The 15,528-nt window shown below is 38.0% G+C and overlaps 3 protein-coding genes across 4 annotated transcripts; 2 read left to right on the top strand and 1 right to left on the bottom strand.

The window, feature by feature from the left end:
- The first annotated feature begins 717 nt into the window (after positions 1 to 717).
- On the top strand, positions 718 to 2,414 carry LOC147546230 (small ribosomal subunit protein uS8). Its single transcript, XM_086636644.1, has 4 exons — positions 718 to 914; positions 1,546 to 1,689; positions 1,802 to 1,962; positions 2,114 to 2,414. The coding sequence occupies exons 2-4, from the start codon at positions 1,557 to 1,559 to the stop codon at positions 2,210 to 2,212; spliced, it is 393 nt and encodes a 130-aa protein (XP_086492770.1). The 5' UTR covers positions 718 to 914; positions 1,546 to 1,556; the 3' UTR covers positions 2,213 to 2,414.
- Positions 2,415 to 3,798: 1,384 nt separating this feature from the next.
- LOC147546229 (2-oxoglutarate dehydrogenase, E1 component) lies at positions 3,799 to 9,138 on the top strand. Of its 2 annotated transcripts, none has more exons than XM_086636641.1 (9): positions 3,799 to 3,891; positions 4,097 to 5,745; positions 5,885 to 6,111; positions 6,215 to 6,547; positions 6,845 to 7,091; positions 7,338 to 7,466; positions 7,545 to 7,760; positions 8,282 to 8,405; positions 8,691 to 9,138. In XM_086636641.1, the coding sequence occupies exons 2-9, from the start codon at positions 4,195 to 4,197 to the stop codon at positions 8,927 to 8,929; spliced, it is 3,066 nt and encodes a 1,021-aa protein (XP_086492767.1). In that variant the 5' UTR covers positions 3,799 to 3,891; positions 4,097 to 4,194; the 3' UTR covers positions 8,930 to 9,138. The 2 variants fall into 2 exon arrangements, with proteins under 2 accessions (XP_086492767.1, XP_086492768.1); XM_086636642.1 differs by having other exon boundaries at positions 4,093 to 5,745.
- Positions 9,139 to 10,000: 862 nt separating this feature from the next.
- LOC147546228 (uncharacterized) lies at positions 10,001 to 15,528 on the bottom strand. Its single transcript, XM_086636643.1, has 6 exons — positions 14,229 to 15,528; positions 13,881 to 14,007; positions 11,325 to 12,176; positions 10,915 to 10,980; positions 10,637 to 10,835; positions 10,001 to 10,362 (listed from the first exon to the last, which is right to left on the bottom strand). The coding sequence occupies exons 2-6, from the start codon at positions 13,881 to 13,883 to the stop codon at positions 10,286 to 10,288; spliced, it is 1,197 nt and encodes a 398-aa protein (XP_086492769.1). The 5' UTR covers positions 13,884 to 14,007; positions 14,229 to 15,528; the 3' UTR covers positions 10,001 to 10,285.

Genomic DNA, 15,528 nt, shown 5'->3' with positions numbered 1-15,528 from the left:
TACAAATACCACAAACCCCTTGCAAGTAATCACTTCAAATTCATAATATGACATGCCCACGATATAAATTTCAAAACCTTGGAGTTTTGTAGGTCATTGCAATTTACTGGAAATTTCATCCCAAAAAAGGAATCACAATCTACCTGCAACAAAAAAAGAACACTATCTATCATGGTACAAGAACTAGAACAATACTTAGCCCTTGGTCAATGTTGAAATTTTGCCGAGCTTAAACAGTTGGACTTGGTAGCTAATGTCATGGGTGATATGAGAGCATCCGTTTTGGCTAAGGTCCTGTTATGATGCTACCTCTGGCTCCATTAGCTTCGTACTAGTGGTTAGATATATCACCAATAAGATTGTGTTGGTGGATATGGCAGTGCGCCGTTATGAAGTTACCTGTGGTTATTCCAACAAATTGGTATGCAGCTATCTGCGGGGGGTTGCATGAGTCTTAAATGTTTGTGGACAAGCTAGGTCTTTTGGTTCGCGTCATGGGGTGAAATGTAGGATTTGCACTTGAGAGTGGGAGAGTTACATTAAGAGAAATATTCATACAAACATTTGGGAAGAAGACGGTTGTGGGGGACGGACAAAATTTAGGAGAAGAAGGCGAAAGTTGGGCAGTCGGCCAGATTTGGGGAAGAAAATGAAGTGTGTGAACATAAAAATCTTGTTTTTGTGTTGTTCCTCCAATTGTGAGTCCATGGTGTGTGTGCCCCTAACATTTTCCAAATTTGTTGCTACAGAATCGCCTTGACCAAAAACGAAGGGCGCCTTTGGTACTTCCAGGCAATTTAACTCACCTCAAAAGGATTCAGCTTATACATTGCAAAACCTCCGAAGTCAAAACCCTAGTTTTATTTTTGCTCTCCCCAAACTTCAATCGGAGAAGGCTGCTCATCTTCTTCCAGGTGGTTCTTTTTTCTATCTCTATACTCTTATCACAATCTGTTGGTTCTTAAATCAATGGAATTAGGTTATTTATTTGTTTCAGTAGACTATTTGTAGAGATTGATTTGTCTTCTGAATTTTAAAAAACATCAACATTATTTTATGTGTTATATTAATTAGTTAAATGACAGTGTTTCATGATTTCTCTGTAAAAAATGCATTTCAAAGGATATGTCAATATGCTTTTATGCATCTAGGGCTAGAGGGACTAGGGCAGAGTTCTTCAAATTTATTAGTTTTCGTTCGCTCATGAAATTTATCAGCACGAGTCTAGTGACATTGGTCTAGAGAAAAAGCGTTAACGACGTTATGAAACAAGGGTCTGAACCATCATATACCAAAGACTACCATAGTACCATTCATGAAATTCGAGAAATCAACGAGTAGCCTATTAGATGGTCGTAACCCATGGACTAAATAGGATAAATGACCCCAGTGACCTAAGTGATTCTGTTTTTATTAGTTTGTCGAGGATATAGTGTTTGGAGGATCGTTCAAAAAATTCGATGCTCCATAATTTGTCTTTTGTTCGAGGGTTTAACTTTAGACGTTACATACTAAAGACTTTTTTCCTTTATGTGGTGAATTCAGGTTAACCAAGGATGGTTAGAGTTAGTGTTCTAAATGATGCGCTTAAGAGCATGTATAATGCAGAAAAGCGAGGGAAGCGACAGGTTATGATCAGACCTTCCTCGAAAGTGATCATCAAGTTCCTCATGGTGATGCAAAAACATGGTTAGTAGTATACTCTAATCATTTGCCACACTCAAATGATTCAATAGTTGGTCATTTTCTCGCTGCCCCCTCAGTAAGTATGGATTATTTACTAGTTCTTTCTTGTATACAGGTTATATTGGAGAGTTTGAGTATGTCGATGACCATCGGTCTGGGAAGATTGTTGTAGAACTAAATGGGAGGCTTAACAAGTGTGGGGTTATTAGTCCTCGTTTTGATGTGGGAGTTAAGGAGATTGAGCCCTGGACTGCTAGGTTGCTTCCGTCAAGACAGGTATCATTTTCATCTAGTTCTGTTGTCTCTGAAATTCCTCGAGATCATTATATTTTTACTTGCTTACGTATGGTCTAATTCAAAATCCTTTTAACATAATAAATCATTGGCGTTGACGAGATATTGAGAAATGGAGTTTTTGAATGTGCAGTTTGGATATATTGTGCTAACAACCTCGGCAGGCATCATGGATCACGAAGAGGCTAGGCGAAAGAACGTTGGTGGCAAAGTATTGGGTTTCTTCTACTAGACAAAGAGTTCAATCTCGACGACTAGTTATCGATGTGCTTGCTATTTTACTGAGTTTTTCGTAATTTATTTTTGGTGTACTAGTGCACTTCTTTCACCTTGGTGAAGGTTTGCTTCACCATGCTAATGAATGAGTTTTCTTGGGAACAGTTTCATACTTGGATTAAATTGCTTTAGCATTTTGGTAATCGGAAGAACTTATTCGAATAGGCTACTTTTATCGGATTATTCAGTAGTCCAAAAGGACGAATGATCTTGTGAGATCTTTGTATGTGGTAGGGCAGACACTAACTAATAGAATTCTATTACATTCACAACAGGAGTAGAATATATTGGATTTTTATGTAATTGTGGCTACTTGTACATAATTTTAATCCAAAAAACTATGATTAAAACTACTACAAAAGCTTGGTCTATCAAAATAAAACTGCATCTGACACTTTCCGATTAAGGGAATCTTCGGCTAGAATATAGATAAAAAATGGTTGATGTGGTTGTTGTTGGAGGTGGTGTTAGTTTGAGGTGGCGGTGGTTGTTTGAGGTGGTGCTGGTTGTGATAAAGTTGCAGTGATGGAGGTGGTTGTTGTGGGTGTGGTTGGAGGTGGTGTTTGTCAGGACTGGTGGTTCTGATAAAGATGGAGTGAAGATGAAGATGAGGCAAACAGCAAACCAAGTAGCTCGTTTGTTAGGTCAATATGTTTGTAATTTGAACTTAGATCAACCTAAGGAGATCTTTCGTGTATTGTGAGTCAGTTGACAACAGATAAAGCCAACATTCTTTTCAGCTCAAGTAGATAAGAGATTGTTTTGTGGCCTTGCATAAAAAAGAAAAAGGTTATTTTGCGAAAGGGTTGTACATAAGTACCGGGTTTTGCGAAAGGGGCATGACTGTTTATTATTTTGCGAAGGGATCCAGTATTGACTAGTTAAGTTTTTAACACCGTTTATTCTAGCTATATTGTTTAAAAGTTTTAACACCATTAAATCAAACTACACTAAATTCACAAAAAGTAAAAAATTATAACATTCATTGTTTCAAAATTTGCTAGCTGCTTCTATTAATGTAACTTTGAATTTCTTTTAAACTATTAGACCAAACAAAATGACCCACCTAAAAATTTCTAATGAAAATCGAAGGTTGAAGAAAGAAAAAGGGGAGAAGATGAATTCAACATGTTCCTTCGTTCAAAAACCGAATAGGTTCTTTCACATTCACAAGGGTTAATGTCGTTACATCTACTTAACGAGTTAACTGTTCATGCAATGCGAAAGTTAAATCTAACATTTATTTAACGGTTAATAATAGTCCACGACCTTTTCGAGAAATAATAAACGACCATGTCCCTTTTGCAAAACCCGGTAATTATGCAGGACCCTTTCACAAAAGTCTAGAGTATCTTCCATTTCCATGTCATCACGAATGAAGTTCCAAATAAAAACATTTTGCCCAAACTCACCTATTTGGACTTTGGGCTTCGGGTTTGGGCTTGGGTTTCAGTTATAGACCCACAGAGAAAACAGGGTTAGCCGACAATTTCCGTTTCCAGAACGTACTGAGAAAAGGTGACTGACTGTCTTGACCATTTTGGTCCGAACATACCATCCGGAAAACACATCGCCTCTCTTTTACTCTTCTAAAAAACTAGGGTTTCTTCATCAACTTCCTTTTCATTCCTTCAGGTACGATCATCTATCTATCCACCAATATCAAAAAAAAAAAAAAAAAAATCCTGTTACTTGATTCTCTTACTTATTTATTCTCTTGTTTGTTTATTTATTAGTTTCATTTCTCATTAATCAATGTGCATATCTAACTTCACTATTTAAAAACCTACTAGGGTTTTGATTACTGATGTGTTTTTTTTGTTTTGTTACTTGTAGTTAGATTGAATAAATGAATGGTGGTATTATTAGTATCTGAGGCAAGTTTGTAGAAGAAAAAATATCACAGTTCTTTAGGAAGGTTTGAATCAGTTTTCATTAATGGCTTGGTTTAGAGCTGCTTCTAGTGTGGCAAAATTAGCTATTAGGAAAAATTTAACTCAGGTTAGAACTTATACATCAAGAACACGACTTCTTCCTACTCAGAGTCGATATTTTCACTCTACTGTTTTCACTTCAAAAGCTTCAGCAACTCCAGTTCCTCGACCCGTACCTCTCTCTAGGTTGACTGATAGTTTTCTCGATGGTACGAGTAGTGTTTATTTAGAGGAGCTTCAGAGAGCTTGGGAAACTGATCCTAGTAGTGTGGATGAATCATGGGACAATTTCTTTAGGAATTTTGTTGGTCAGGCTGCTACTTCACCTGGTATTTCAGGTCAAACGATACAAGAAAGTATGCGTTTGTTGTTGCTCGTTAGAGCTTACCAGGTTAATGGACATATGAAAGCTAAGTTGGATCCTTTAGGATTGGAGGAACGTCAGATCCCCGATGATTTGGATCCGGGTCTTTATGGTTTCACTGAAGCTGATCTTGATCGGGAATTCTTTCTTGGGGTTTGGAGGATGGCTGGATTTCTGTCGGAAAATCGTCCAGTTCAAACCCTTCGAGCTATACTGACTCGGTTGGAACAGGCTTATTGTGGTAGTGTTGGTTATGAGTATATGCATATCGCAGAGCGTGAAAAGTGTAACTGGTTGAGGGATAAGATTGAGACACCGACCCCAAGGCAGTACAACCAACAACGTCGTGAGGTTATGCTTGATAGGCTTACATGGAGTACACAGTTTGAGAATTTTTTAGCGACCAAGTGGACAGCTGCTAAAAGGTTTGGTCTTGAAGGTGGTGAAACTTTGATTCCTGGTATGAAGGAGATGTTTGACAAGTCAGCAGATCTTGGGGTTGAGAGTATCGTTATTGGGATGTCACATAGAGGGAGATTGAATGTTCTGGGTAATGTAGTTCGTAAGCCACTTCGTCAGATTTTCAATGAGTTCAGTGGAGGTACAAAACCGATTGATGAAGTAGGACTTTACACTGGAACTGGTGATGTCAAGTACCATCTCGGAACCTCTTATGATCGACCAACAAGGGGTGGGAAGAGAATCCATCTCTCTTTGGTTGCTAATCCAAGTCATTTGGAAGCAGTTGATCCTGTCGTGATCGGAAAAACTCGAGCAAAACAATTTTACTCTAATGATCTAGACAGGACAAAAAATTTGGGAATATTGATTCACGGAGATGGAAGCTTTGCCGGACAAGGTGTGGTCTATGAGACTCTTCATCTAAGTGCCCTTCCTAACTATACAACAGGGGGAACTATCCATATTGTGGTTAACAACCAAGTGGCTTTCACAACTGACCCAAGTGCCGGGAGATCGTCACAGTATTGTACTGATGTTGCTAAGGCATTGAATGCTCCTATTTTCCATGTAAATGGTGATGACCTTGAAGCGGTTGTTCATGTTTGTGAGCTTGCCGCAGAATGGCGACAGACATTCCATTCTGACGTGGTGGTTGATATAGTATGTTATCGTCGGTTTGGACACAATGAGATTGACGAGCCATCATTTACACAGCCTAATATGTATAAGGTGACCCGTTTTACCTCATTGTAGTAATTTAAAAGCTTCTGATTCAAAAATATTCTTATATTGATATTACATGAAAATTTAGTGTTGTATCTGCACTTCGTTTCTTTCTATTTTGCTGACCTGGTCTGAACACTTCCAGGTCATTCGTAACCATCCATCAGCTCTTGAGATCTACAAGAAGAAACTCCTAGAAACGGGTCAAATTACACAAGAGGACATTGGTAAGCTACAAAGCAAAGTCAACACCATTCTCAACGAAGAGTTCATGAACAGCAAAGATTATCTAACCCAAAAAAGGGACTGGCTTTCAGCATTTTGGTCTGGATTTAAGTCACCTGAGCAGATTTCACGTAGACGAAACACTGGGTATGCACAGCTCTCTGACTCTTTCTATAGGATTTTGTACGCACTTCCTTTAGATGTAGCCTTTTCTAACTCCCTAGCATGGCTGGATACTATTACCTGACAGGGTTAAACCGGAGATATTGAAGAGTGTTGGGAAAGCAATCACAACTCTTCCTGAGACTTTCAAAGCTCATAGAGCTGTGAAGAAGATCTTTGAACAACGCTCTCAGATGATTGAAACGGGAGAGGGCATTGACTGGGCAGTTGGAGAAGCACTTGCTTTTGCCACATTGTTAGTTGAAGGGAATCATGTGAGATTGAGTGGTCAGGATGTTGAGAGGGGTACGTTTAGTCATAGGCACGCTGTACTTCATGATCAGGAAACTGGGGAGAAATACTGTCCTCTAGATCACGTGGTGATGAACCAAAATGAGGAGCTTTTCACTGTCAGCAACAGGTGCTATTGAATAACTTATATTTCTTTTTGCATGTTTTCACTTACTTGTCTTCATTTTAACTTCAATCTTTTTGTCTAGTCAATGGATATATGGACCTCGACATCTTCTTCACAAGTTATTTTTAGTTCTTTCAGTTGGTTAGATCAGTGACCTTGTACATTGAAACCCTTCACGTTCGAAATTTCTGAATCGCTTAACCTGAAGTTAATACTATTCAAGTTGGCTGTTCTGATTGCTAGGAATGATTATTCCCTTTTCTGTTCTAACATGTGAAACATGTTCTCTTTCTTCAACAGTTCTCTTTCAGAATTTGGGGTACTTGGATTTGAATTGGGTTATTCAATGGAAAACCCAAATTCCCTAGTTATATGGGAAGCACAGTTTGGTGATTTTGCAAATGGGGCTCAGGTAATATTTGATCAGTTTGTGAGCAGCGGGGAGGCAAAGTGGCTGCGTCAATCAGGACTTGTTGTACTTCTTCCTCATGGTTATGATGGTCAGGGCCCTGAACATTCAAGTGCCAGATTAGAGCGCTACCTTCAGGTAATAAACTAGTGCTATATTCTGTAAACTAAATGTATCACTTCAGCCTTTAATAGTTATGCACTCTATTTTGCTGTCATGCTGTTTACTGCCGGCCCTTGTATTGTCATCTATAGATATATGAACGTGATTTATCACCTGATTGGGAAGCAAATTCTTCCGTATGATTGGTTTCTCTTTTTCTTGTCTCGAGACTTGCAGTTCTAACTTTTTCCAACTACAAAAATCTTCAATGTCAAAATGCAGATGAGTGATGATAATCCTTATGTTATACCTGAGATGGATCCAACACTTAGAAAGCAGATCCAGGAGTGCAACTGGCAGATTGTGAACGTTACAACCCCTGCTAATTATTTCCATGTTCTGCGCCGTCAGGTGATTGGTCGTGAATAAAGTTATTGCTTCTCGTTTTCCTATAGTGTTCTACAACTTCTAACTGTTTTCATTTTCCAGATACATAGGGAATTCCGGAAGCCACTAATTGTGATGGCTCCTAAGAATCTGCTTCGTCACAAGGACTGCAAATCAAATCTATCTGAGTTTGATGATGTTTGGGGTCACCCAGGTTTTGACAAACAAGGGACCCGTTTCAAGCGTCTGATCAAGGACCAAAACGAACATTCTGATCTTGAGGAGGGTATCAGACGACTGGTTCTCTGCTCTGGAAAGGTTTGTAAAATTTGATCAATTTCTGCTGCATCATCTCGGGATTCTAGGTCAAAGTCCGTCAAACGCACGATTCTCCATGTAATTTACTTGTTGGTTCTAGTAGTCAGTCGTGTTATCTGTAAGACAATAGGACCATCTGGAAGGAACAGGTTTTGCCTATCTCAATGGAGCTCATTATCCTACCTATTGGGTTTGGGGTCCCTCATCCATGCGCCTTGATAAACTTGCCCCGATATAAAGAATCATCTAGGAATAGTTGAGTTAAGAGAGACATTCATTGCGTTCATAAATTTAGGTCTCGATGATCATATGATAATGGTTGGTAATTTTACCCAACCACCCAACTGGTGTACATATTGCTTACGGCTTTTTTTATCAGTTTAGTGTGCACTTGGGAGATCTCCTAGGCGAGGATCATTGGATGTTTTACTCCAGAAAAGAAAACCTTATAACTAGGAACTTGAAGTCTTGAACATTCTCTTTAAAACTAATTCTGAACATTTCTCGTGCGTACATTGCAGATTTATTATGAGATCGATGAAGAGCGCAAGAAAGTCAAAGGCGATGACGTTGCTATCTGCAGAGTGGAACAGCTCTGCCCCTTCCCATATGATCTCATCCAGCGAGAATTGAAGCGATATCCAAGTACGTATTTATGTTAGATGAGAAAAAAAAGTTGGAAACTTGGAATTCCTTTTGGCTTTCCATTACTTCCTGTAATCACTGTGTGTCTGTTGAATATTTGGATTTCTAGTTTGTAGCTTAAAGCTTTACTAGCATGTTCTAGGGAGAAGATACAAATAAGATAGAGTGGATGAAAGAACTAGAGTCTGTTTGGAGACAGTGAATCGTGAGAAATTGCTAAAGTTGAAAGAGTCTGATAGATATTACTTTTCGAAGAATAATGTTTTCGTTTTGTTGTTATTTCAGATGCGGAAATAGTGTGGTGCCAAGAAGAGCCAATGAACATGGGTGCATACAGTTACATTTCACCACGTCTTTGTACTGCAATGAAGTCTGTGGGACGAGGAACTATGGAGGACATCAAGTACGTAGGTCGTGCTCCATCTGCTGCTACTGCCACTGGTTTCTACACTGTTCATGTTAAAGAGCAAAACGAACTCGTGCAGAAAGCTATTCAGAAGGACCCAATCAACTATCCTTTCTGAAAAGAATTTCCAAGATATATAAGACCACTGAGAGCTCATACATTATTTTCTGTTTTAGCCTTTTCTCCTTCTCTCTAACTTTCTATTTTCCTATACGAGTTTTTAATTTTATGAGTCGTTGAGATTATTTGCTTATTGGTTCGACAATTTTCCAACACGAATCTAGCTGATAATGGAACGATTGAATTAATAAAAGTTTTTGCCTTCAATTATCAGGAGTTTCCATATGTATATCTTCAAGTACTGTTTTTTTTTTTCATGTTTACTAGATTGCTACTTTTCCTCCTGCCGAAGTGGCATTCTTTTCCTCCTGCCAAAATGGTCCAAGAATGCTGTTAAATGGGAGTAAGAACATACACCAAAAATTATGCAACTGTGATAGAATGCATACACCAAAAATTATGGCAGGAGAAAGTAAGAAGTTTCTCTCTCTAAATCATGGCCTACACGCCACCCCGCTGAAATTCGTGCGGGGACTAGCATCATTTTGGAAAATTATTTGACTCTTGAATTCTTTTAAATCCAAAAGTATATTGGATTAATATCCCAACTCTTAAGATTTACTAAAAACAGACGTCTAGAAATTGTTTTTTCAAAAACCTTTTTCCTTAGGTGTTTCCTCTTTCAAAAAAGTTTCTTTTCGAAAACCTTTTTTTACTAGAAATTGTGTTTTCGGACACCGTTATTTCGGAAAATGCTTCTTTATGAATCATTTTTTTTTTTTCTGGAAACGCTTCTTTATGAACCATTTTTTTCAGAAATTATTTTTCCGTAACCTTCTCTTAGGAGACAGTTTTTTCATAAAAAAAAAAAAAAAAGAAGTTTCTCAAAAATGGTTCCCCAGAAAAGAAAATAAGTCCTCAGAAAAAAAAGCAGTTTCCGAGAAACCGTTGGAAAAGAACGATTTTTGGAAAACAAAATAATCTTTTTTTTCGGAAAAAACTATTTTGAAAGAAATTCAAACATGTGGAATCATGTGTCTATAGACTATAGGACTTGGATTCATGATTCCGCCCAAGACAAACCAAAAGTATTCTCCCAATGAGTTCTCTTTTGCAAGAAGAACAAAAGTACATAAAACAGATTTCCATAAATAAAATACTATTGAGTATTTGATGTACCAGTTTAAACTTTAAAATAAATCAGACTTCCTTTCTTCCAATGCGCCATACAGTAGTCACCAATATAGCAAAATGATGGATTTACAGGTCTATAACTCTCCTCTTTCTGAACTTTGAAGCTAGGACTAAGAGAAGAAGGCTCCAAGATTGTACAAGTTGACAAAGAGAAGAACCATAAATGCCATGCAAAACCCGCGGACTACCTACCCGAGCCACCAGACTTCGAACATCGACTTCATTTTGTGAAGATTTGACTAAGGTCTTCCTTTCCATATATACGCTGAAGTTCACGGATCGCTGCTTGATATGATTCTGCAATATAAGAAAATGAATATGGATTTACTCCCTTCGACTATTATTATTATACAGCAGTTTTCCGTTGCAGTCCAGAAAGAAAAAAAAAAAAAAAAGCAAGTTCTTTTCATGTGGTCCTATGAAACAAAATTCAACCCCATTTAAGAAAGTTTCATAAGATCATTGTATGACTTCCTAAATCTTTAAAATATTGACCAAATGATAATTAGATTATTTCCTACTTAATTGGGTTTACTTCTATTAATTCTCAATCTAATAGCAAAGGACTCACCTTTCCAAGTATCGAAGGCCTTCTGGTTAATTGGTGAACCAGTAAGTCTCGGTATCACATCAAATAGCAAGTCAGGTGGTGTGTTCCTCAGCTCCTGAACTATACCGTACATAGTCTTTCCATTCTCGAAGAATATCCGATTGTTTGGGAGTTTAGTCTTGGCACCAGCATGCCTCTCAAATTCGAATGCATTTAATATCTGCAAAAATTATGGCTTGATAAGCTTGTCATCCTTAAGAGTAGGAAAACAAAAATAATATGCAACAGTAGTCACTAACCTTAGAAAAATTACACGATTGACAACTGCACAAATACCCAGGACCTTTTATAATTCCTCGAAGCTCCTTTTGACAAAACATAGCACCAAGTCAGTAAAATGTGAGTTAGATTACAGGTGGTGCTTTTTTCTTTTTCCAAATTCAGATCTGACTCGGGATATAAATTGACTCCAGTCAAATCCCAAGAATGTCCGTCTTCCATTTTTAACTAATCTGAATGGCTGACCCAAGCTGATTTTGGGCCCATTTGAGTCTGTCTATTCTAAGGAGTGTACAACTTCAAATACTATTGTTTCCCCGACGAAACAGGTTAGACTTAGATTGAAACAAGTTAGACTTAGCCACTAAGGCAAGTCATCAGACAATAAAAAATACAGCACGGGATTCACAATGAAGGCATTTGGTTTTACCTGACTTGAGCATGTGACATACTTTACAGGGATTCCGTCAAACACATGGGTGGCCAGTAAAGCTCTGACATTTGGAGGGAAGTTGCTTAGAGGTGCTGCCTTCTTGTCAGGTTTTGGCGCCATTTTTACTCGAGGAGTCTGAGACCCAGGATTCACCACTTGCCTACTTGACTTCACATCTCTATTCGAATCGATCAACTGTTTTTCCTCCCCTGTTTGTGCCTGGTCAACTGCTGACTGACTCATTAACAAGTCATAGCTGCTTATGATTCTTCCAGAAGGGTCTGATTCATGCTCATCTTGAAAACCACCAAAAGATATGGTAGTGTTCTCACCCTTATTGAAGGAATGATCGATAGGCAGGGAAATGCCACTTTCAGACTCCTTAACCTGATTGACTCTTATTTTTCTATATCCTCCATAAGTGAGACATGACCGTGTATCTTCCATAGTATGAGACATTGATAAAGCAATAGAAGGATCAACCCCAAATTGGCCCTCAGTGCTCCTTCTTGTCATATCTATATTCCCCGCATCAATAGATTGAATATTTCTTGCATCATAATTTATAACGTTTCCGAGATGAGATCCAAATAATCTATTGTCAGTGAAGTGGTTTGGGGCTGACTGATATTGGGAACCATTATCCCATGGAGAAAGAGTAGGAACCCCTGAAAGTGATCTGCTGGTTGATGTTTCAACAGCTTGCTTCTTGTTGGGGACTAACTCTGTATCTATAGCATCTAGAAACCATTGATGAGAACGCTTATGCTCGGGTGCAGGGGAGTTAGTGTATCCCATCTCACCATCAGTCAGGCACCCAGAACCCTTTGCCATCCAAAAACCATTACTCTGAGAAGAATTCAAAAAAAAAGTAAAAAAGAAGCTATCCCAAGAAAACTAATAGAAGTGGATCTGTCACATTAACAACAACACAACCCACTTTCAATGATCGGCGATGGAAATCTGGAACACAATCTAGTCTCAGAATTCAGGCGTAAATCATCAGTTATAATCTAAACTCACATACAGACAGAAGCAAACTACAAGACTTTTTGTTTATACATACAGGTGTAAATCATCAATCAAAAGAAAAATTGTCCTAGACATGGGGCATACTTCATATAAATGACTAGAATATTTGTTCATAAGGCTCATATTTATTTACTTTATTTTATATATCCAAGACTCTTTATCCTCAAAACTAAAACTCGTGTCTGACCATGTACTTACAGACCACTGCACCCAATTTAGCTAATGAGCCATTAATAGTGTTAATTCTCTAGCAAATAGAATACAATAAAAAAAATTGGAACACAATGAAATATAAGTAGTGTTATGCAAATACAATTTTGGTAATTGATTTGTTTCTCTTTATTCGAAATTAATTGATTTTGTTAACTCGAAGGAAGGTTTGTGTTTCCACTGCCTAAGGAACATCCTAAATGCATGCAGTACTTCTAAGCTGAATCGCAATGTACCCAACTTTAAGCAGGGTAGACTTGCAGCTCAAACTAGTAAGACCGTTCCCATAATTTTCATGTAAATCCCAGTTATAGCATTCCTTAGGACATGGCTAAGAGAATCAACTTCTTCGCTTACGCGAACAAAGTCAATACAAGGAAATAACTGAAATTCCATTTCGTACAGTTGCCTTTCCCCATTAGTATAGGGAGCAAGTTAACCTAGCTAGCACATTAGTTTATGCCGTTATTGCCGTGAAATAACAAACAAGAAATATCTGCGCAGAATCACAAAAATAGAATGTAATGAATCATAGTGTGGAATAACAACAAGAAAACAAACATTTAATAACCAAAATGAAACTCAACGTTAGTCACAATCACCAGGACTTCTTTCACAAGGCTCAGTGCTTCAACGCATAAGGTGACTGAGGTCACTCTCGAAGACAGACAAGTAAGTTCGTTATTCAAACCACTATATCAATGACGACACTAAGATCCTAAAGATAGATAGAAGGAACAAGGAGAAACCGCACTTATAGGTTCCAGCAATTAATGTCGTAAAGAAACTGGTTTAGAAGAACAATCATATTTGTTCCCAGTATAGTACTAATAATAAATTTTCCATGACAACCAGATATGAAGATCGGCAACACACAATCCAAGGATTTAAAACCAGAAAGCGAAAACATTTCTATTCTACGTGAACTGCTTTATATAGCCCACAGCATGATTTCAAAAGTAGATTATAACATCGCAAGTATTACGCAGAATAGGAAGCGTTGGTTTCAAATAACATTCAAAGTAACACGTAATAGAACGCAAAAACCAATTCAAAACCTCAAGATACTACAAGAACATAGACACTGCAAAATACCTAATTCCGAACAAGTCTAAACTCTGTATCCAACCATAAATAGATCCTTAAGAATACAAGAATTTATTCACTTAAAATACTCATGAAACCCTAATCAATACCCAAACAACATTACGATTATAAAATTGATATAAAAAGAGCTAATATTACTCCTGGGAAAATATGCCAAGTCATAGAAAAAGGATACAACTTGGAACTACTTTAATAAGAACATACCATTTTCACTTCGAACAACTAGAAGATTCTGATGATCTGAGTTCTCCCTTCAACGCCCAAAAGTTTGAAAATTTACAGAAATAATTTACCTTTCTCTCTCGATTTCTTCTTCACGGTTGAAACCCACCTACAGAAAATCAAACCCTAGTTCATAAGACCTCGATAAACCTCAATTCCTTCAAAACCCATGCACATTATTAGTAAAATTTCGATTCAAACAAACCAAATGTCAAAAATGATCAGTCTAATTACAGATGATAAAAATTGGGGAAAAAAGAAGTAATTCGCTAAACCTAGAACGAAAGAGATTAGGATCGGTAGAGAGAGAGAGATTCAAGTTATACGTACCTTCGAGGAATCAAAGGTGGAGATGATCGGACGATTGATCTTCCCTGTAAGAGGAGTATTCAGGGAAACGACGACGGAGTGGTTTTGTTTGTGTGTCTCGTGAGGGAGGATTTCAGGGGAAGTGGTTTTTGTGTTTTACTTTAACGAAGATAAAGATTGGTTGATGACACTACCCATCAGAATTACGTGTTTAACTTTAATCGTAGACGTACACGTGTCAACTTATTGGTCAAGTGAGATTTGGTAGTATTTATTAGAGATGATCCCACTGTGATTCTCACATAGATTGCATTTTAAGAGCATCTCCAATACAAAACTCAAAAAAAAGATGTATTTGTTTTGTGTCAAGTTTTAATTTAGATTATCACTCTTAGGTGTCGGAAATAAAGATTTTCGCAATTCTTTTGTCTCTAATGGAAAACTTTAAACAGGTGACAGGTCCATGCGATGATGAGATCGTGAACTCGTGATACACCAACAGATGACAGGTCTCAATTTTGATTGGACTAGAACGACACAAGTCGATCTGGGCAATTGGATTCTAGCACGGGACGTGTCCAATGTGTCGGGCCCGTGGAAGAAATTTGTCATTTAGCCCCGCACCTCAGACACAAATCCAAAACCGTACGAGCACAAAATGACTTGTGTCATTAAGATACAAAGCGTGTGTGCCAAAATAACACAGACGTTTAACCCCATTTAGAGGTCAAATTTGGCGGGTCCGCTCTGGGCGATGTCATTCTAGCACGGGACGTGTCTAGTGTGCCGAGCCGTGGCAGAGAATTCTATCACTTAGGCCTAGCCCGATGTTGCACGTCGGACAAGAGAATCTAGAACAACACGAGCTCAGTAATACCTCTGTCAGTCAGATACGAGAGTCTATGCCAAACTAGCACGGGTGATTGACCCATTTAGAGGTCTGATCTGACGGGATTAATTTGACGCGGTCGTATCTGATTTGGTTCGTTTCCCCAATATATTTAGTGAAACTTTCTTGTGTTTTATTGGTGTAGGTTGTTGGAGGTCTTGTGTTGTGGTTTATCGTGGCGTTCTTCATGAGAAATGCCCGTCTGAGGATTGAGATGGCCAAAATCGAATATTGAGATTCTTCAAAACTACATGATGTTAAGTTGGTCCGATCACTCTAGTACGATGAGGTTTACCTCTGAAAGATTTTGTAATGAGCGTATTTAGTATCAGACTTGTAAATAAGTACATTATATAGTACTCTATCAACATTGTTGACTTCTTCATGTTTAGGTTAAGTTTTGTATTTTAACTAACTCCTAAATTTGATTAT

This window comes from Eschscholzia californica, unplaced genomic scaffold (assembly GCF_041429995.1).
Source record: "Eschscholzia californica isolate CP2 unplaced genomic scaffold, dmEscCali1.0.p SCAF_4, whole genome shotgun sequence".
NCBI classification, from domain to species: domain Eukaryota; kingdom Viridiplantae; phylum Streptophyta; class Magnoliopsida; order Ranunculales; family Papaveraceae; genus Eschscholzia; species Eschscholzia californica.
The sequence above is the reverse complement of the archived record's forward strand: the minus strand, read 5'-3'. Positions and strand labels throughout refer to the sequence as shown.